General features: G+C 39.8%; 1 protein-coding gene across 1 annotated transcript in view; it reads right to left on the bottom strand.

Annotated features, from left to right (window-relative positions):
- Nucleotides 1–23145, bottom strand: part of smg1 (SMG1 nonsense mediated mRNA decay associated PI3K related kinase) — a 167618-nt gene that overhangs the window by 99224 nt on the left and 45249 nt on the right. The window contains 7 exon segments of the mRNA XM_051933950.1: nucleotides 4012–4109; nucleotides 4193–4265; nucleotides 5003–5128; nucleotides 9491–9704; nucleotides 9984–10042; nucleotides 15462–15598; nucleotides 16215–16370. Of these exon segments, the coding sequence (XP_051789910.1) occupies nucleotides 4012–4109; nucleotides 4193–4265; nucleotides 5003–5128; nucleotides 9491–9704; nucleotides 9984–10042; nucleotides 15462–15598; nucleotides 16215–16370 (863 nt within the window).

Consider the following 23145-nt stretch of genomic DNA (forward strand, 5'->3'; position numbering starts at 1 on the left):
CAATCAAGTCTGGGCTCTGGCTGGGCCACTCAAGGACATTCACAGAGTTGTCCTGAAGCCACTCCTTTGATATCTTGGCTGTGTGCTTAGGGTCGTTGTCCTGCTGAAAGATGAACCGTCGTCCCAGTCTGAGGTCAAGAGCTTTCTGGAGCAGGTTTTCATCCAGGATGTCTCTGTACATTGCTGCAGTCATCTTTCCCTTTATCCTGACTAGTCTCCCAGTCCCCACAGCATGATGCTGCCACCACCATGCTTCACTGTATTGATGGTATTGGCCTGGTGATGAGCGGTGCCTGGTTTCCTCCAAACGTGACGCCTGGCATTCACACCAAAGAATTCAATCTTTGTTTCATCAGACCAGAGAATTTTCTCTGTCATGGTCTGAGAGTCCTTCAGGTGCCTTTTGGCAAACTCCAGGCGGGCTGCCATGTGCCTTTTACTAAGGAGTGGCTTCCGTCTGGCCACTCTACCATACAGGCCTGATTGGTGGATTGCTGCAGAGATGGTTGTCCTTCTGGAAGGTTTTCCTCTCTCCACAGAGGACCTCTGGAGCTCTGACAGAGTGACCATCGGGTTCTTGGTCACCTCCCTGACTAAGGCCCTTCTCCCCCGATCACTCAGTTTAGATGGCCAGCCAGCTCTAGGAAGAGTCCTGGTGGTTTCGAACTTCTTCCACATACAGATGATGGAGGCCACTGTGCTCATTGGGACCTTCAAAGCAGCAGAAAGTTTTCTGTAACCTTCCCCAGATTTGTGCCTCGAGACAATCCTGTCTTGGAGGTCTACAGACAATTCCTTTGACTTCATGCTTGGTTTGTGCTCTGACATGAACTGTCAACTGTGGGACCTTCTATAGACAGGTGTGTGCCTTTTCTAAATCATGTCCAGTCAACTGAATTTACCACAGGTGGACTCCAATTAAGCTGCAGAAACATCTCAAGGATGGTCAGGGGAAACAGGATGCACCTGAGCTCAATTTTGAGCTTTAAGGCAAAGGCTGTGAATACTTATGTACATGTGCTTTCTCAATTTTTTTATTTTTAATAAATTTGCAAAAACCTCAAGTAAACTTTTTCATGTTGTCATTATGGGGTGTTTTGTGTAGAATTCTGAGGAAAAAAATGAATTTAATCCATTTTGGAATAAGGCTGTAACATAAAATGTGAAAAAAGTGATGCGTTGTCAATACTTTCCGGATGCACTGTATATTACAGGGCTGACTCTGCACTCCAAAGGTCATGCGAAAACAAACTTAAGAAACTTCCCACTGGGGGATTAATAAAGTGTATACATAAAAACACACAAAATGATTTTCTAAACTAATCCATATATAACTTCTGAACTACGGTACACAGTGCCTGTGTGATATGGACATGTGTACCTTTAACAGATTGCAGAAAAGTTGCTTTTTTTTTAATGGAATAAGTTAAAGAACTTTTCAAGCAAAACAATGGAATTCATTGTTTTATATGTAAACTGCATTAGGTGAACAGAAACCAAAATCAAACAGCTGGAAAACCAAGAGCCCACAGAGAAAGGGGGATTTCCAGAATCTGCGGAAACATCTTTGTGGTAATGTTTGATAAATATTGTTATGCAGTGGCCAAGACATTAAGTTTTGTCAATGCAGCGTTCCATTAAAAGGTAGTTTTTGTATTTGATGTGCTTCTAATGAATTAGCATTTTCCCCAGATGGCTCAATGGTTTATCTTGGTTCTCATCAACCTATGTTTTTAATTGGACTCGTAGCCTAATTGAAGAAGCTGATATTTCCCAGTTTCTGTGTTTTGGGGCCAATGGAGAAACCACAAAACCATGTTTGGTAAATTACTAGACTGTACCAAGCATTAATGTGTGTTACATGAGGAGGTTTATTATTTTCTTTAACTTGGTTCATAACATCTTCACTTGTCTACTCCAGGTTCTGGACATTTAATCCATTATTTACTACTGAGCACATTAATGGGCCTGACCCTAAAGGAGCTGCAACCTTCCATCATTCCATGTTGTCTGCCCAGGGGTCTGCTCTACATGATATTACTTTTCATTATTAGGATACAATTAAGGAAGTAAACTACACAGTACAAGGGCTAAATAATAATAATAATAATAACCACACACAATAAATTACGCTTTTATTGCTACAGCAAAAATACAAATATTTGTCAATTTTTATAAATGTAAAAAAAAAAAAAAAGTCACCCAGGGGCTGACACAGACGAGTGCATTGGAATGGCAGCTGCTCTGGGATTTCCCACTGGGTGGAGACCCTGCGGCAGACTCGGGACACACAGGAAGGTCTTTCGCAGCAGGCTTGAGAACGCCTGGGAAATCCTCCAGCAAGAGTTGGCATTCGTAACTGGGGATAGGGGAGTCTGAGCTGGCCTGCTGCCACAGCAAACCCTCAGCAGAAAAAGCAGTCTCAAAAAATGAGATGAGAATAAGACAAATGATCAATGAGATGACAAAGGTTTGAGATAGAATGGCTCACTGATTGTGAAACAGGTTGGAACAAAAACCTGCAGCCACTTGGGGTCTCCTAGACCGAGTCTGAGAACCATGGAGATAAAAACAACCTGCTCAGTTTTTAATTTAAAATCTCCACAATTTAATTAGATTAACACTTGTTTATCATTCAGTGTGTTTACACGCCCACACTAAATTGCGCCACGGTGAATAAGTCTGTAAGACAGAAACCTGGTTTCTTAATAATCCATGTTTAAACGCTTAAGGAATCTCCTGGAGTTCTCCTTTGGCAGAAAGCTCCACCGTCCCTAAACCGCGCAAAAAACAGTTCAACGTCAAAACCAGCTAATGTGAATTCAAAAATAAGCAGGGCATCTGTGATAATTTTCATGTGTTTTACAAATGTTTAGTCAAAGTGAAGCTTTACTTAGAGGCTTCTGTTCCCAATTTGCGCACCACAAACTCTTTTCAGCTTGGCTAAGCAATTGAGCCCTGCACAGGAGCAACATACCAGTAAGTGTGCTTCTTGCCTTACACAGTGCTGCTGGGATAACAACAAAGCTGGCATTTTAACTTGAGCAAGTATTGCGCTAGGTTACTCACTACTTTAAAAATGTAAATGAAGTACAGAACGCTATTACTTCTAACATCTTACCCTACTACTCTTGAGACTGCGTTGCTAAGTTTAGCACTCAATGGTCAGCTTATCAACATAAATTTACTGATTTCTGATATATTGGGACAGATTACTTCAGCCAGGAGGAGGAATAACACATTTTCTACCTGTGGCTGCTGAACGTGTCTGCGAAGCAAATACATGCACAAAGTGACAGAGTGCAGACTACAAAATCCTTACCAGCAATCCGGTTAAGGGTTTACATGGCCTAATAACTGGGTTACTCTCAGACATCTACCTCTGTTAATCAGGTTTCTCAGAGGCCAATAACCCGATTTCTCTAAACTGCAATAAGGGTTTATATGGCATTTTAGAATTCAGGCTTCTATGAATAATCAGGTTATTAACACACATGTAAACGCACTAATAGACTGCACAAGGTAAACTAGACATAAATGAGGTCCTTTAGTTCTTTGTTGTCATTCTAGTATATTTGAAGGTGACCACACAGCACCCTCTGTTTCTTGCAAAGGAAAGTAGTTTGCTTTGTCTATCAAAGTGACTACAAAAAGATGTTTAGACAACAGACTATTCAGTCCATCAGGCTCTTTTGGTTAGCTGAAGACTTTTAAACTCCTACATTATGGAAACGATGAGCAGAAGTGCTACTGTTGCAGCTGCATGAAATATCTCATAACTCTGTGTCCCCCCTTTCGAAGTTCCAGAATGATTACTTTTAAAATATATAAACTGAAATTAGCCATAGGAGATGCTGTGACACAAATGATACTTCCATGACAGTGTGCTGGTAAACCAGGCTTAAGACTGGACATCCAAGGAGGTGATTATTTTAAGCAAGCATAGACTTCTTCCAGATGCAAATGCAAGACAAAAGCTACTGGAACAAATATTAGCGAAAGAATCCACACCTCTGCATATGCCTCCATGTCTTCCAGAAACTGTCCTAGCAGGGTTGTGGAGAAAGCCAAATCTGCCACCCAGAACTGCTCTAAGCTCTGTAGCCAACCTGAAATGCATAAAGAAAGATTTAAACTACAGATCAAGGAAAATTCTTCACCTCCAAAACATAACCATAAGAAAGATGCTTACCAGACACCTGTTGAGTTAATGATGCCCTCTGTGTGTGATCAATGTGCCACCCAACCAAGATATCAACTGTGTCCTGGAAAAACAAGAAGCATTACCACCATTACCAGTTTACAGTCAAACAGGGCAAAATGATTTCAGATAGCAAAAGATCAATTATAGATACAATAATGCATATTGAAGATGATGATGTAGGGGGAATGCTAATGTAAAGAAATTAAGTTAGGGGAAGAGGGGAGGAGATACTGTAAGGAATGGCAAAAATGGAAGGCAACCAGACAATCTATGAGGAAGTTAAGTCAAACACTAGAAAGGAAAAGCGTAAGACACCAAGAGGCAGAGGTTTGTACGTCAGCTGCAGGAGGAGAAAAGAAGGAAAGAGGAACGTGTTCAGAATCACAAAGACAACAAAAATAAGGCAGGAAGTATCAGGTGTGAATTGTTGGAAAAATGGTGAAGGGAACACTGTGGTTGACAATAATGGCATTCGGGATACCAGGAAGACGTACATAGAGAAGCTGCTGAATGAGGAGAATGACTAGGATTAAAGATGTTGGGTGAAGAGGTGCACTGTGATGGAGGTGAAGACCCTCAGAGCAGAGGGGGTGTGTATATATATATATATATATATATATATATATATATATATATATATATATATATATATATATAAATAAAAAAAAAAAAAAAAAAAAAAAAAAGAAGATCTGGGTAGGCAACTGGCCAACTTGACAAGACTCTGAAAAATGTCCGTTAAGATAATGATGCTAAAATAAAGCTACACGTGCTGGAGGAACAACACATTAGGTTTACCCTAAAATTGGTGCTGAAGATGTGAGGGTAGCAACGGGCCACTAACAGGATGCACTTCACACTCTGACACAGCAACTCAGGAGTATCCAGGTTTTCAAGTATAGACTGCAGGCTGCTCATCACCAGCTGTAAAAAAAAAAGACAAGGCGATTGAGACAGATAACACTTCAAAACTATAAGAGTTAAAAGCAAAACTTTAAGAGGGTACAGAATTACATATACAATCAAGTAAAAAGGCGCACACACACACCCACACCCAAGGAAATGACAACTCGTCAGCATATGTGGACAGAACAAAATTTGACCCTCCTTTAAAGTGTGTCTGTAGATAAGGGTGATATTATATAAACATTAGCCACATTTACATTTTGTAGTACATTGTAGAACTAAACGCAAATTCCCCCTCTTTGGGTGGGTTTTGGGGGGGGGGGGGTTTAGTTGGGGGGAGGGAGTAAGTCCATCCCTATTATGTGCAAAATAGCAATTTAAGGCGGCACGGTGGCGCAGTGGGTAGCGCTGCTGCCTCGCAGTAAGGAGACCCGGGTTCGCATCCCGGGTCCTACCTGTGTGGAGTTAGCATGTTCTCCTCGTGTCTGCGTGGGTTTCCTCTAGGTACTCCGGTTTCCTCCCACAGTCCAAAGACATGCAGGTTAGTTGCACTGCCGATTCTAAATTGTCCCTCGTGTGTGTGTGTGTGTGCTGTGGTGGGCTGGTGCCCTGCCCAGGGTTTGTTTCCTGCCTTGCACCCTGTGTTGGCTGGGATTGGTTCCAGCAGACCCTCCCCCCCCCCCCCCCCCCGTGACCCTGTAGTTAGGATACAGCGGGTTGGATAATGGATGGATGGACAGCAATTTCGAAAATGACAATTTTTTTTTCAGATCAACAGGAAACATCTCAGAATATCAAATTTTTGTAACCGCTATTTATACACAACAAAAACATTACCACTGGAAATACAGAATACAGGTGACAAAAAGTGTTCTTTGAGATATAATTATATACAAATTTTACTTAAAACCAGATAAACAGACGGCTGGCTGGCATTTGGAAAGGCATGCAGCCAAAAAAAAAAAAAAAATTGAACACTAAATCCTATAAAACATCCGCCCCACTGAGCTGAGCACAATACAACTGGAATAGGAAACAGCCCAAGACTCAAATCTGGATCAGGTGCTAGTCCATCACAGGGCCTGCTCACACACATGCCGGATACAGGGCCAATTAAGAGTTGTCAGTTAGGCAAATGCTACCGTCACTGGAATGTGAGGGAAACCAGAGAACTCGGAGAAAACCCACACGGACAGGGGGATGAACTCTCAAACTCCATTAATGGCAGGATTGTGAAGCCAGAAGGCAGCAGCAGCACCAGCAACTGCCAAGATGTGTGTGCAGGGTTAATCAGTGACTCCAAACTGTCATGGCATGAGTGGTTTCCAACAGACCGGTGCCGCCTTGGTTGCTACCTTGTTGCTGTGGTAAACATTGGCCTTCCATGACCTTGAAAATTAAGCAGGTCCGGTAAACAGACCAACATTTTATAAAAATAGTATCTGAATAAACCATAAACGTTTTGTGCCATTTATTGGATATGGCTTTACACAGTATTTACAGTGGCTATCTGAATACTATAAGTGCTTTTTTGTTTTTCCTTTATCCTTGAAGGAAACAAACAGCATGGACTGTTGAATTGGAACGAGGTAAAATGTTAACTTTAGATTCTTTCAGTAGCTTCACTTTGGTCATTTTTAAAAGTTTACCCAAACATCTGAGCTAGTGTTTCTGAAGTATAAAGCACAAAAGACTAACTGCACCTAAACAAATCTAACATGAAACTCAAAAGTCTCTAGACCTTTCCTAAATAATAATAAAATCAAAAGAGACCAAGCCCAGAACACCACTCCATTGCTATCAGATATGCTCACACTGTAATTCTCTCTCTGGCTGCTTACCCATCATTCAATATTTGGTTTGGACATTTGTGTGTAGTAAATAACTGGTATACTCCAAACCCGATGGCCTCGTGACAACAGGGTTTTTACTGGTACTGTCATGTTTGTGTTACCTTTATAGTACAAGGTTTCAATTATTAATTTAATTATTTCTCTGGGAAACACACTTTTTAAGCCCTACCTCACCACTGGGTCAGATTTGACCCAGTTTTTTGTTTGAATTCAGTAAAAGCAGGATGAAATTTGGCGACACTTCCTACATTCTCCCCAATTAATGAACTGAGAGGAAAAAAAATATTTATACAGTTTGTATAAAATTTTACCTTACCACGTCACGTCTTTTCAGTTACTTTTAACCCACCACTGGCTTTAATGGATTTTAGACCATTTGTTCACTACTTAGAAAACATCTTAAAAGACATCTTTTCAACACAGAAATGTCAAGGGCTTTACTAAAGTGGCCTAACTTTACAAAGAGCAAAGGCGGTGCCAAATGTCACATTTCATTACATTTGCTACACATTTTGAACACTGCCATGTCTTTTGGGTCGGTTTTGATCCAACATTGGCTTTACTGAATTTAACTGTCCATTTACAGTAGTTTGCTCACCATCCTATAAATCATGCTAAGCACCAGCTTATCAACTCAGAATGTGAAGGGTTTTAGTAACGTGACCTTCATCTTTCAGGGTTGTCACAGCAGATCATCTTTTTCCATCTCTTCCTGTCCTAGACATCTTGCTCTGTTACACCCAGCACCTTCATGTTCCCTCTTACCACATCCATAAACCTCCTCTTAGGTCACGGGTGTCGTACTCCAGGCCTGGAGGGCCGCAGTGGCTGCAGGTTTTCATTCTGACCCTTTTCCTAATCGGTGACCAGTTTTCACTGCTAATTAACTCCCTTTCCCTTCATTTTAATAGCCCTGTTTTTAAAGATTCATTCCTCTCAATTGATTCTTTTCTTCATTAAATGGCAGCCAACCAGAAATGAGATGTGAAACAAGCCAACAATTGACCAGCTAAATTGGGGCTTCAAATGCCAACTAATTTCACTCCAACCAGTTTCTTAATGAGAAGCCGATTCTTGCTGTTAATTAAAACTCGTTATTTAATTCTATGGCTTGTTGCTGCACTCATTCTGCCACAGCAGACATTTCCAAAACTGTTGATTTTTCTGTTTTTTCTAAGAGCCCTGTCAAAATGTTTTGGTGACCTGAGAGATCAGCCTTACTGAGACCTTCACCTTTCTTTATTTTCAGATATTGTGTGATGGGCACAGGTGAGCTGGTCATGTGGCGGCTCGTTTTGTGTCTCCTTATTGTTTGGCTGTTCATTAAGTAAAAAGACAACTTAGGGGCCTGAGTGCAGTCAGTTAAGACGAAGGCAAAAAAAGTTAATTAGCAGCAGAAACAGGTCACTAATTAAGAAGATGGTTAGAATGAAAACCTGCAGTTTGACACCCCTGTCTTAGGCCTTCATCTTTTTCTCTTTCCTGGCAGCTCTATTTTTAACATCCTTTTCCCAATATCCTCAGCATCTCTCCTCTGCACGTGTCCAAACCAAACCAGCAATCTTGCCTCTCTGACTGTCTCTAAACCATCCAACCTGGGCTGACCCTCTAATGTCCTCATCCTGTCCATCCTTGTCACACCCAATGCAAATCATAACATCTTTAACTCTGCCACCGTCTCTAACCCATATAACATAGCTGGTCTCACTACCATCCTGTAGACCTTCCCTGTCACTCTTGCTGATACCCGTCTGTCACAAATCACTCCTGACACTCTTCTCCACCCACTCCATCCTGCCTGCACTCTCTTCTTCACTTCTCTTCCACACTCCCCGTTACTCTGTACTGTTGATCCCAAGTATTTAAACTCATCCACCTTCGCCAACTCTACTCCCCTCATCCTCACCATTCCACTAACCTCCCTCTCATTCACACACATGTATTCTGTCATTCTTACTGACCTTCATTCCTCTCAAGAGCAGATCTCCACCTCTCCAGTTGGTTTTAGTAACATGACCTAACTTTACAAAAAGCAAATATTTTCCAAAGACATCCTGTGTCAAAAGGTTCTCACCCAGCAGCCCTGCACATGAACCTACAAACATTTTTTCTGTCACTCCCTACCCAATGTCCATAAGCACAAAATAAAGATTTACTGGATGTGGGCCAAACTGGCAAAAGTCTTGGTATAAATTTGGAATATAAAACAATTAATCAAATATGACAAGAATACAAAGTTACATGATTTGAATAAAAGGGAAACACCAAGGGGGAGATTAACCCTTTCATCACTTCCAACAAAATAACTGTCCTTGGCCTGAAAACGTTTTAAAAAACAGTACACAAAAACTAGTGAGCATGACACACATCAGTTATCTCTGCAATCTCTAAAATGTTTACTTACAAATGTTTCTTCTGTTTGTTAAACAAAAAAAATTAAATCACGGAATACACTGGAAGAAAAAAAAAAAAGACTCAAGTAGCACACTGGGAGAGGACAGCAAGCCGCTATAAGCCAAGCACTCACCTGCATGACTGAAGAAAAGGCCTTCTTCTCACCCGCAGCCTCCAAAGCCTTGTACGTCGCCACAAGGTACAGCAGCTTCACTTCGTCTTTTGCTGAAGCGTTGAACTTTGCAAAAATCCACTTAAAAATTCGTTCTGCCTCATAGCTGAGAGAGGCGCAGAGCAGACCCAGGCAGGCTGCCCCTTCCTGTCTTAACTCCTGCAGGAGTTTACTGCTACATGACCAAAAAGAAATAAAAACAAAAAAAGTGTTTGACAGAGGAACAGGAATACATGTGATTGTTTGTGTTTTGCCATTTAGGAAATTGAGTACAATTTTAGCAAAGGAAGATAAATGATATTGAATGAAAGCAGTACCAGTTACAACATACAATAAAAAATGTGTTTTTTGCACACTCCTCTAATAAGAAGGTTTCATTTAAAGAAATTCAGACTTTTTATTCAAGCTGGTAACACATAATTACATTGCATGAGATGTCTAAGCAGCTACATACCTTTCATTTAAAACATCATGGATTGCAGCCAGGGTGCTGTCCAACTGCTTTACCAAAACCTGTACAAAATAAAACGGCACATGATTAACAGTTGAGGTCCTCTGCTCCCTTAAGGGTTCTAAGAAACTACCTGCACCTTCGATGGATGTCAGCAAATATCAGATTAAAAAACTGTTAAAGCCCAGCTCTGGAATGCTCTGGTTTTTAGACTATTCTACAGAAAACTAACAGTAATACACAAAATTCATCTCTACTAACAAAAGACTCAAACGTCAGCACTTGTGTCAATCCATTCGTGTCTTTCACATTCCACAATCAACATGTTTCACTGCAGATGATGCAAACATTTCAGACAACATTAACCAGAGTGCTCACCAACCCTTTAACTATGTAGAAAACTAAGGAAAGGAACAAAGATAATGGACAGGACCACAAAGGGTATATAAAAATATATATCCTTATATATAATTTGATAGTATCCGTATGTATGGTGTTCGCGTCAATACCTCGACTCAATACAAGTTAGAACTATACAATGGGACTCTGCCTCTGTAGTTAGAACACAACGTGGCAAACACGGACACAGCAGCAGAATTTTGAAGAAGTTGTAAGCGATGGATACGTTTTTATAGGATGCCAGATAGAATAGCATTACAGTAATCTATACGTGAGGTGACTCGGGCATAATCAATACGTCAGTACTGTGTTACGTAAGAACAGGACGAAGTCTAGAAATGTTTCGGAGATGGAAGGCAGTCCGCGAAATGTTACTTATATGGGAGGAATTATTTGATAATAATAATAAATAACAAATTATTATTATTATTATTTAGTAGTAGTAGTATTTAATAATTGCCTTTATTAGTGTATAAATGGATATAAATAATTACATTTAAACGATTCGCCAAAATCTGTTGTATGTAAACGATACTGTTTTAAACGTTTTTTCATCAGAAAACCCAGTTTCCATGTCTACATGTATTAGTTTAAATGGCACCTTTACCACTCGCAATAGGGCGGACGCGCTGACGTATCGTGTCGACTGGGCAACACAGTGAATGCAGCGTCTATCTATATATGTCTATGATTTGTTTGCTTTCCAACGTAGTGTAAATAAAGTAAATTCATCTCACTGTGGTGCGTATTCCGTACGTAATACCATGTAACGCATTATAATTCTCCTGCTTTACGCATATATACCCATGCCACCGAAAAAAGAGACGTACAATTCCATGGTCCACTTCAGATGCCAGAGAAAAGTCTATCTCAAGGGCGTCTCAAACGCCACAGCAGACATAATCCAAAGTGGACGAACTTACAATAAAATGTGAATCAGAAAACTGTTTGTTCTATTTCTATGTTCTGTTTCTTTCATTTGGGAAATTCACCAGTTATAGATTCCCGGGCAATGCCAGGTACTCCTGCTAGTATAAATATAAAATCTTAAGCCTAAAAGTGCAACAATTTCATGTGCCTTTTTTATGTCACATTTTAAATTGGGCTTATTTTAAAACCTACATATACTGTATATATTTGGTGTCATTCTTTTCAGAATTTATTAAACTTTAATGTGATGTTGTTAGATTTTCAGATTCTTATTCCATTTTTAAACTAAAAACCCTGTGATTTCTGGTAATGGGGCATGGTGAAGGAGCGCGTGTATAGTTTGTGATAACAATGACCTGAAGGACAGAATACAGACCGTGGTGTCATCTATTCCCCACAAAATGTGTGTCAGGGCTTTAAATGGTACTGTTGCTCATTGGGGTTTTTGTGTGTTGAACATGATGACGAACAGGTTGAGACATTCTTGTAAATCATCTTGCACATATGAAGTATGTTTTGTGAATAAATTGTTTCCGCCATTCCAATGTTTGTTTTTTTTATTTTGATTTTATTGAAATCACACATTACTACATACAAAAAAAATTATTTTTACAAAAATAAGATCGAAAATAAATCAACCCCCAATGTTAACATAATTTTGACTCACCCTGTGTGTGTGTGTGTGTGTGTATATATCTCTATATCTCAATTTGGGAATCTGGAGTAGAGTGTAGTTATCAGCTATGCCGCCAGGTTTCATACGTCTTCGGGGTTGATGATCATTCTGGTGGCATTGTGGCGAGATGATTGAGTGCTTATTTTTGACATTTATTCTACAATTGAGTACATGACTTTGGCAATATTTTTTCTCCAAGCTAAAAAAAAAGCATGCAAGGTCATATTGAACAAAAAAAAAAAAAAAATGGTGATCATGCAAATTGATAGATGTCTTAATAAATAGTCCCCCATGAACAAACAATCATTAATGTTACACTGCTAGTACATCTGTAGGAAAGCATAGGAAGAAAAACAAAATGTCTGGAGCAGTGGTGCTGCACTTTGTACCATGACAGCACACCAGCACACAGTGTGTTGTCAATCAAAGAGTTTTGCAGCTCTTTGAATTCTCCAGATCTCGCTCTCTATGACCTTGTTTCCCAATTCAAAACCAAAATGAAGGGAAAACTAATTGCTTTCGTGAAAGAAATCCAGAAAAGAAAATTGCAGGATGTGGTTTTGACAGTGGACAGGGAATTAGCAAGGGCACTCTGTCTGCTCTGTGGCTACACAGTCCGATACACAGCAGAAACTGATGCACTGTGTGTTGTGACACACCACTCCCGTAAGCATCATTGTCATTATCTGCAATTTGTGCTACAATAGCCCTTCTTTTGGTTTGTACCAGACAGGATAGCCTTCATTAACCTCTCGCATTGGTAAGTCTTGGCCTTCCAATCACCCTACTGGGGCACTCTTTAACGCTCCTCAGGCCACTGTTAGTAGGTAATCCCTACATCTTACCATGACCAACCCACAAGCCTTGCCATTCTGGAAATGTTCTGACCCAGTCATCAAGGCCGGGGTCGCCAAGTCCGGTTCTGCATGTTTTCATTCTAACCCTTTTTGTAACGAGTGCCCTGTTTCTGCTGCTAATTAACTTCTTGTGAATTCATTTTAATTGAATTGCTTTTTTTTTTCTTTTTTTTTTTTTTTTAAGACTTGCACCCCTAAATTTCTTCGTTCATCTGAATTGCTTCATTTCATTCTTTAAATGGTACCCAAAAAGAAATATGTGAAGTGAGGGAGCCAACAGAAGACCAACTAAGTCAGGGCCTCAAACTCCAACCAATTTCACTCCAACCAACTGCTTAATGAGGTGCCAATTCTTGTCGTTAATTAAACCCGTTCTTTAATTTCATGGCTTGTTGCTGCTCTTGTGGTCCATTAAGAGACACTTCCGAAATTGTTGATTTTCTCTTTGTGAGAGCACCATTAAAATGTTTTGTGGAGCTGAGAAGATCAACCTTCCTGAGACCTTCATCTTTATTTTCAGATATTGTATGATGGACACCAGTTGTTTTGGCTCATTTTGTATCTCATTGTTTGGCTGCTAATTAAGAAAAAAACAATTAAGGGGTCTGAGTCTTCAAGAGCAAGTTAAATAAAATTAGTTTAAAAGGAGTTAATTAGCAGCAAGAAACAGGTCACTCATTAAGGGTTAGAATGAAAACCTGCAGCAATGGTGGTCCCTCCAGGACTGGAGTTGGCGACCCCTGATCTATTCCTTTATCAAAATCATTCAGGTATTTATATGTCAACTACGAGTACCTAAAGTCAGCTTACTGTCCAATATATCTCTGACCTCAACACGTGTTGTTGTTACAAGTTAGTCGTTGTGATTCACTTCATATGAGGGTGCTCTGAATGATTCAGCTCATTAACTCTGAGGGCTGAATATTTTTTCAAAAAACAGTTTCTGAAAAGCAATGGTTTCACACAGAAATCAAAATAAAAACGTCTATTGCTGAATGCTATGGCTGCCAGTTTGCCAGGAATGTGCTGCAGGCTTGCTGCCAGGCTATCTCTGCGTGTCTGGGGCAGCAGCAGCAGGGGTCGTGATCACAATGCATTGCAATCTGGTTTCTACCTCTTATCTTTGTTAAGTGGCAGTCCTCCCTGGCAAACATTGTCACTACCACAATTAGCCGGGGACAATCAGCTGAATCTGGAACCTCACATTCGTTTCCAATCACTTGTTTCCAAATCGGAGTTCGACGAGTCATAGTCCAGGTCAGAGATAATAGGCAAAACGTCGTCCACCGAGTATTTTGCTTTACGCATTCGCTTTGGTCTCTCTCCAGATGTCAATGCCATTTTTGCACCTTGCTACTCACGCGAGCAAAGGAAATCTTGGTGAAACCAATGAAGCTAACTTTCCTTCTAGCAACGAGAGTCCAACTAAAACATAACGGTTGATTTTGTCACAGTTTACAGTTGATCACCATCATCAACTCCTCCTTTTGACAAAAGGCAACATTAGCCCTGAGAGAGTTAATGTATACACACACACGCACATATTAGATGTACACAGGCAGTAACCTCTATACATATGTATAAATAATGAATGGCTGGCAGAGGTTATGAGTATGACATTTAATTAAGTGCTAGCTAATGCCAAGGATGGTGCACATCTTACCCTGCTTCTGTCAAATATTGAAGCCATATACAGGGGACTGTTACACTCTTTGTATCACCCTGATAAAGGGATACCAACCATCTATCAAGTACTGTACGGGGCTAAAATTAAAAAATATCTTCCTATTAAAGTGCTTCATAAACAGGCAGTATGGAAAATAAAAAAAGTTATCTATTAGCACAAGTAAATATAAACTTCGTATGAATTTTTATAAGCATTAAAACTTAGTGTGACCTTTTACACAAATCAGGTACGGCAAGCAAATAGTTAAATAAAGGCACATGCCATATTTCTTTTCTAATTGAGCTCAGAGAGAAACCACCAATATTTATTAACCCAAAAGGACAGAGAAGGGGGAGAATGATGAACGGAGACAGCCCGAGGTCAGTGAAGGGGGAGCACCTGCCGGTTGAGGGCCAGAATAGGAAATAAGGGAAGCATAAAGTATGAGGAATATTGGTGGGTTCTGAACGGGCCTGAAAGAGGCCAGCTGGAGTGGGGAAGTCAGAATAAGCAGTGAATGAGCGGTTTTCAAGCGAGGTCGCACTGATAATTATATAAACTGTAACTTTTGGCTTGTTCAGGGCTCCACTCAGTTTGGCTTAATTGGGTTGAGTCCGCGTTATTGATTATTGCAATAAAGCTAAATAGAGCCTTCTTTCAAGGTGATAATCTCTGGTGCATTTTACGCCCCGACAGCAGGAACCCGAGTAAGCCTTTGCTCAGTGGATGAGAAAAAAAAAATTAAAAAATCAAAAGAGTAGTCTATGTCGTCTGGTTTAGCACTACTGTAATAAATGCCTGAGAGAGTTGTAGCAGTGCAGACTACGCTCTTTACGGACATGTTAGAAGAAAAGAAAAAACTGTCAGGCAAGACTGATAGGGTCACATCACACTTGACTCATGACAAACACGTCCTTGGCTCAGTAATACAGTAAAAAGCACAAAGGCCTCACCACTTTGTTTTCAGAATGCTGAATGAACTCTTTCAGCTGCTTCATTGTGGCCAGTCTGCGGTCCCTGTCATCTTCACGGGATACTCTCCGCAACAGATTAGCCAGCCGAGACTCATCTGAGTAAGGCAATGCCCGATCTGTAAAATGAAGGAAAGGTCACACGAATACCGACACCCTAACTGGACTCCTTAAGACAGCAGGAGGCTCCAATGCTCACTCGCACACCACTTAGCAGTAGTCCACGAAGCGGCTGCCTGCATCGCCCAAGATGGTTAGGCCACACGGTGAACTTTTCAAGGCAAAAGACATCATGTAAGTAATAAGTAGCCAAACAGACAAGGGTTATGATATTGCTTAAGTGGTTCGTCTCATTCTTGATGTTGTTATATCTCATATCCTTTAATGACTGGATCTGAGGTATTTCAATTAAAAAAAAACTGGTGACAAAGGAGGAAAAAAGTAGACAAAAAAAAAAGACAAACAAAACAGCAAAAGCCACAAAATTAACTTGACAGCAGTCGGAGGCCACACCCTATGAAATCATCACACATTTCCAGATCTGAATCTCTTCACAAAGGCCACCAAAATGACTGGAGGGCATACTGAATCAACAAAGCCAACGCCAGTCTCTGGTAACACCCTGTGTCACCTTTGTCATATTTCTCGACGGGAACTCTCTCACATAACAACAAAAAAAAAATCAATACGACTCTAAAACTGGAGACTCCACAAGATATTGAACACACTACCCACCTCCTTGTGTCTTCCTCATTTCCTTAGTAGCTAAAGCACGGTTTCCATGCTGAAAACTTATCGAATCAGTCGTCACATCATTGATTCTCAACTCTTGCCCCAGCGACTTCCGACCAAAAGCATTTTCACCGAGGCCTCCTTCAGCGTCAAACGCACCTGACCAGTTAAAAAACAAAAAAAGTGTCCATCAGTAAAAACTTAAATTAGGATTCCCGCCACAAGTTAAGAAAAAAAAACCTAAGGAAGAGTGTCTGGGCTGTCTGTCCGACATTAAGGGCAGAGGGTGTGCAGATGTTAAAGTGCATGTGTTGCAGCTCCAGTAAGGAGATTATTTACCCAGGAAAGGAGAACAAAGCACTTTGAGCTACACTGTTGTATGAAAAGGTAAGAGCCAATGTTAGAAAGTTAATGCTTTAAGTTAAGCTCATATTAGTGATTGCTTAATTTGAATAGAATATAATTCTCTTTCATAGCTATAGATTATGGTATAGTCTTTACCGCCTGCAGTTAACATGAAACAGAATTTTCTTGGCTATACCTGGAATACAGTGTGGTAATTACTGTAAGTCGGTTTGGAGTTAGTCTCATTGCTAGCTGGACTGATGGAGACCCACTCTGCAGTTTGTAAATGGGACAGGCACACAGTTTTTTGACCATTTAAAAATGGTTCAGATGTATGAGCAAACTTAAGAGGAACGAACAAGATAAAAGCCATACACTGAATTTTTCTTTAAACAAGGACTTTTCTTGTTGGTGAGGTGGCCTTCTGCTGTTATGCACCTAAAATCTGGAATAGCTTGCCAATAGGAATTCGCCAGGCTAATACTAAGTGGAACACTTTAAAGAAACTGCTGAAAACACATTACTGTAACATGGCTTTCTCAGAGCTTCATCTTAGTTTAATCCTGGTGCTCTGTATATTCAATTCCATCCATCATCCAACCCGCTATATCCTAACAAAGGGTCACAGGGGTTTGCTGGAGCCAATCCCAGCCAGCACAGGGCATAAGGCAGAAACAAATCATTAATTATCATTATTATTCATTGTGGCTCCAAAATCCGTACTAACCCCTACTTTCTCTTCTGTTCTTTTTCCCATTTTCTGTGGTGGTGATCTGCGCCACCACCACCTGATCAACACACCGTGATGTCCCTCCGTTGATGGATTGAAGGCCAGAAGTCCGCATGACTGTCATCATCAAATTTTTCCATGAGAACCCTGAATACCATGAGGACTAATTGTGAGGTCACTGATGTCAGGTAGAATGCCTACAGGGGGTTGGGTGGTCTCGTGGCCTCAGAACCCCTGCAGAATTTTTTTTTCTCCATCCATCTGGAGATTTTTTTGTTTTTTTGTTTTTTCTGTCCTCCCTGGCCATCAGACCTTACTTTTATGTTATGTTATTTAGTGTTCCCTAATTTTAATTCTTATTTTTTTTTGTCCTTTTTCTCTTTCTTCATCCTGTAAAGTACTTTGAGCTCCAATATTTGTATGAAAATGTGCTCTACTAAGAAATGCTGTTGTTTACTCTGCAATACCAACTTTATTTCTTTACTTTGAATTATTTGCTAAATCTTTAAAAAAAATTTCAAAGTGTCTCACTACTGCCAGAATCCCAGCAAACTAGAGCTGCAGAACTTTGATCATTTTGGATAAACACAGCTACAACGCTATATAAATAAATGTCGTAACAGGATGTTAAACCATATCATTTCTACAGGCTGACCAAAACTGGACAAAAATGTTTAGTTTCAGCAGTAAGCAAATTGTGTGTGTTGGCTGTGAGTTAACAGAACCAAACAAAGGCACATCAGTCAAAACCTGTGCTTAACACCACCTGTGAAGGAATGGAATCAACTTTCACCCGTTTTCCTTTTGTTATTGTTATGTATTGCAAAGGCCTTGCCTGCCTATAAAGGTCAGAGACACATTTATATGTATTACAATAACGCATGTACCGTAAAGAATACCATCTGTTCTCTTGCCATTTTATTCCACCAATCGTGAAATGTGAAGCTTCAGTTGGTTCCAGCTTTGTACAGTACATGGAGCCAGTCATTTTGTCACATGTCACTGTGTCACTTTAGTTAGTCAGATGACTGGCACTGAGGTGTATGGTCACTGATCAGCCAATCTTTATTCATCTAAACAGGTTTTAGACACTCGCTTCTCTTGTTCAGATTTTATTCCAACAAAGTTATTATTTTTATTTTTTTTTTTTAATTCAGTAAAACATGTCAACACTTATAGTTTTCAATGTGACTTAGAAGTCTTAATCCTTAACAATGTTTAGACCAGTGTTTCCCAACCTCGGTCCTGTGGCTGCACTTTTTTGTTCCAACCAGCTTGTTTTTAATTGGACTCCTAGACTAATTAAGTGATGTGTTACTTCCCAAGTTCTGTGTTTTGGGAACAATATAGAAATTAGAAAACTAAGTTTGGTAAGAAAATTATTATTATATATATATATATATATATTATATATATATATACATACACACACACACAAAAATAAATAACATACTAAGCAGTTATATGGGAATAATGTATTTTTTTCTTTTTAACAATATTTTCATCTTGATTTTCATTCTACTTTTCCAGGTGTTCTAATTGTTTAATTAATCCATTATTTACTAATTAGTGGGTCTGATGCTAAAGTACTTGCAGCCTTTGATTATACCGTGTTGTTTGCCAGCGTGTTAGCTCTCCTCGTTTTTAATTGTCTTTAATAAGAAACACAGGGGAAAAACTGCACAAAGAAAGGGCAAAATAGAATGAAATAAAAGAGTGAAGCATTTAAATCTATAGAAATATTTCTAAATGTCTTATAAATGTAAAAATCATACTGCTGTGCTTTTCTGAATGTAGAATAAGAGAAAAAATACCAGCTAATTAAATGAGATCAGTGCTATCAGGTGTTGTCACAGATTGTTAATCTGGTTGGAACAAAAACCTGCAGCCACAGTGTGTCCCCAGGACTGAGGTTGGGAAACACTGGTCTAAACATAGAACTATTGAAGAAATGTTCTTTAAAATTCATAAAGACAAAATTGTAAAATATACTCAGGCTAGATCCACCCTTGCTTAGTTTTTCATCCAAACTACACCCAGAATTTTTAACTGTTTCTGAAAACTCGCTCAAGAGCTGTATACAGTAGAACCTCTGGTCACGAACGTTTCTGAACACGTACAAATCGGGTTACGATCAAAAAGTTTGCCAAAATTTTGCATCTGTTCACGACCACACACTCTGGTGGCCAGTTTCCCTACGCGCGTTCATACGCACCAATGATTTCCCATTCTCCGTTTCCCCATTTTCTTTTATTTGCGTATACAGGGCCTAACAAAGCAGTTGATGTTGCAAAAGGAGTTACAATGTTAACCAAGCAGAGGCCTCGAGTGCTGGAAGAGGTGGAAAAACTGTTGGTAGTGTGGTAGAACGAGAAGCAACTTGCAGGGGATATCGTAAGTGAGGCGATCATATGCACAAAAGCCAGGATATATATTTTATACAATTATATATATATATATATATATATATATATATATATATATATATATATATATATATATATATATATATATATATATATATATATATATATATATATATATATATATATATATATATATAAAATAATAATACATTACGTTTATATAGCGCTTTTCTCAGTACTCAAAGCGCTATCATATATATATATATATATATATATATATATATATATATATATATATATATATATATATATATATATAAAATATATGATATATATATAATTCGTACGGTCTGGAACAGATTAATTGTATTTACATACAATCTTATGGGGAAATTACGCTCGGGTCGCGTCCAGAGTTTTGGAACGAATTGCGGTCGTGACCAGAGGTACCACTGAACTTCTGAAAATGCCAGCTAGGCCAAGCAGTGTGGAATTGCTGAAAATGTAGAGTTTTGAAAATGCACGTTCTCCGAGTGGATTGTGTTTATTAAATAGTCCCTCCCTGAATGGATCCTGCTCACTACAACATCTCATTACCGGACTGGTCACACTTTACAGAAGAAAAACCATGTTCTGACGGAGTGGCCATTGAGGGGTTGCTCTCCATGGATCTGAATTGTGCGTTGTACAGTCTGAATGCTGCATACATGTGAAAAACGCCAATCATTTACTGGTCGCTACAGTTCTCTTATAAATCCCATGGCCAGCGGTGTTACTATCCCTTTCGAGAATTTTTTCATCAATGGGCACATGCCCAGTGTAGGTGAACATCTGCGTTTTTGGTCATTTTAGCACAGGGAGAAACACTTTTGTAAACGATGTGAAAACACTAGTGTTGACAGTGACTGTTTTCATCTAACAATGTAATTTTTAAGTAAAAACCTAGTAGAGCGGATAAAGCCTCAGACTCACTTGAGTCCCATTCAGAGTTGCAGGGGGCTGGAGCATATCCCAGATGCACTGGGTTTAAAGTTTAGAAAACACAACCCTGGACAGGGCCCACACATGCATGTGGGCAAATATGAAACCACCAGTTACACCAACATAAAACTCTTTGGGGATGTGAGAGCAAAATCTACCCAAACATGGGAAGAAATTACAAACTCTGCATCCACACCAGATATGCCACTGTGGTACTCACAGTGTAAAACAGTGCAGACAAATAATAAAAACACAAACAAGAGTAGAAAAAGCAGCAAAACCCTACTCCATATTTACTATGTGGGTAAGTATTAAAACACACACCATAATGCCTCATGTATAAATGTTTTAGAGTTGTTACGAGGGGCGTTCAGTGATAAACAGGAATTGTCATGCTCTGTTCTTATAAAGAATGAAAGGTAGAAATAACTCAATGGACAAACACATACATCTTTGAACTTGTTAGTAGTGCTAGCTGCTCTTTCCCCCTTTCTGTTCGCTGTAATCAACATGCCGGTGCAGGAGGTACACAGTAGTGTTGCACAGCAAATTATTATTATTATATTTTTGACAAATGAAGGAGTCATTCCATCTCAGATTTACTCAAGACTTAAAAATCAGTGAGTGATTTTCTCAGTCTAGAATGTATGATTGATGCAAGTCATTCAGAGATGGACTATCATCTCTTCTGCCCACTTAAGGCACTTTTAGGAGGGAAGAAATTCAAGTCGACTGAGGAGGTTGTTGACGCCGTGCAAGGATGGATCAACATGCAGTCAAAAGACTTCGACTTTGCTGAGATTAAGAAGCTTCCTGAGTACTGGAACAAGTGGATCGCACCGGCAGGAAACTGCACAGAAAAATAGTGCGTAGGTCAGGGGTCTCCAACACATCGCTCGCAAGCTACCGGTAGTTGGCCAAAGGGTTAATGAATCCTACATAAATTTGAAAACTTGATTAGTCAGATTAGGAATGGGCGATCTTTCCAAAAAATCGCATCACGATCCACAATCTGAACTGCAATCTATCTTTTCAATGTGGCATACACTTAAGAGAATATCCAGACTCAAACTCATCAAGACCTAAGTAACACTTAATTTTAAATATCAAAGTTGAATTCAATGGTTCTCTTGTTCGCTAGCTAAGTGGAGTTAGGAACACGCCCCGAAGACGGCGAGTGAGTGAGGAAGGCCCGCCCTCCACTCCATGGCATCTCACTCGGGTTCGCACAAATAAATCTGTATCGCAAGCACACTATGTAAGGCGGAGTGGTGGCTCCGAGGCTAGGGATCTGCACTGGCAATCGGAAGGTTGCCGGTTCGAATCCCATAAAATGCCAATAGGGACTCTGCTCTGTTGGGCCCTTGAGCGAGGCCCTTAACCTGCTATTGCTGAGCACTTTGAGTAGTGAGAAAAGCGCTATATAAATGCAAACAATTACTATGATACATAGTGAAATGAGAAATGTCGCAAAATCAAAGAGAATGTTCAAGCAAATTATAAAAAAAAACACAATCTAAATCCGTTAAATAGTTCTCTCGTGAAAAGCAGACTTTGGATTTTATATATTATTTATTAGTAAACCTTCAAAATAATGTGTAGTTAAAGTCTCAACAGCATTCTCAGCATTTCCGGAGCTTAGTAGAGTCAGATAACTATAAGAATCTTCACCAAGCAGCTCTGAAAATGTCGGCTTTGTTTGGGTCTCCATACCTCTGTGAGTCTGACATGAATGTCATGAAATCAAAGTTCAGAACAAGACGGACAGAAGAACATTTAAAGGACTCCATAAGAGTGAACCAAAGTGGCTCCACTCCACCATACACCTCAGTGCCAGTCATCTGACTGACTAAAAAACACATCACACATGCCACTGGACATGTGAATAAAGTGACACAGTGACATGTGACAAAATGACAAATGAAGTCATTTTCATTTTGCAAAAGTAGCTCTCAGGGGAAAAAAAGATTGGGAGACCCCTGGTGTAAGTCATTTCGTTATATTCAATAAATAAAGTGTAGCTTATAAATTCCTGTTTATATTTGAATGCCTCTCGTAAAAATTTAAAAAAATAAATAAAAAACCCACCCAGGACTAGACTGCTAGCACATCTTCCTCATAAACCTCCAGGCAAATAATCCAGCTCTGTAAACCTCACACTGCCTGGTGAATGCTGGGATTGGCTCCAGCTGCCCTACAACCTCCCTCGGGTAAGCAGGTAAGGCAGACAGGTGGATGTAAAGGTGACACGAGTGGTCCAAGAAGCAAACAGGCAACAATCTGAAGTGTACTGAATGCCCATATGAACCCCCATGTGCAGCTTATGTCTGGCACTAAGTGGGTGACTTTAGCTTTGATCAAAAAAGATAAAGAAAAACTAGCAACAAGCCTGAGCTAGAGGGCATAGACCTGCAGAGTCAGGAATCTGGGCAAGCCTACCACCCACCTATCACCCGCTTCCACCCTCAAAGTTAATAAAAAGCCAAGTTGCTGACTCATTTTGCCCATTGCT

This window comes from Erpetoichthys calabaricus, chromosome 11 (assembly GCF_900747795.2).
Source record: "Erpetoichthys calabaricus chromosome 11, fErpCal1.3, whole genome shotgun sequence".
NCBI lineage: Eukaryota > Metazoa > Chordata > Cladistia > Polypteriformes > Polypteridae > Erpetoichthys > Erpetoichthys calabaricus.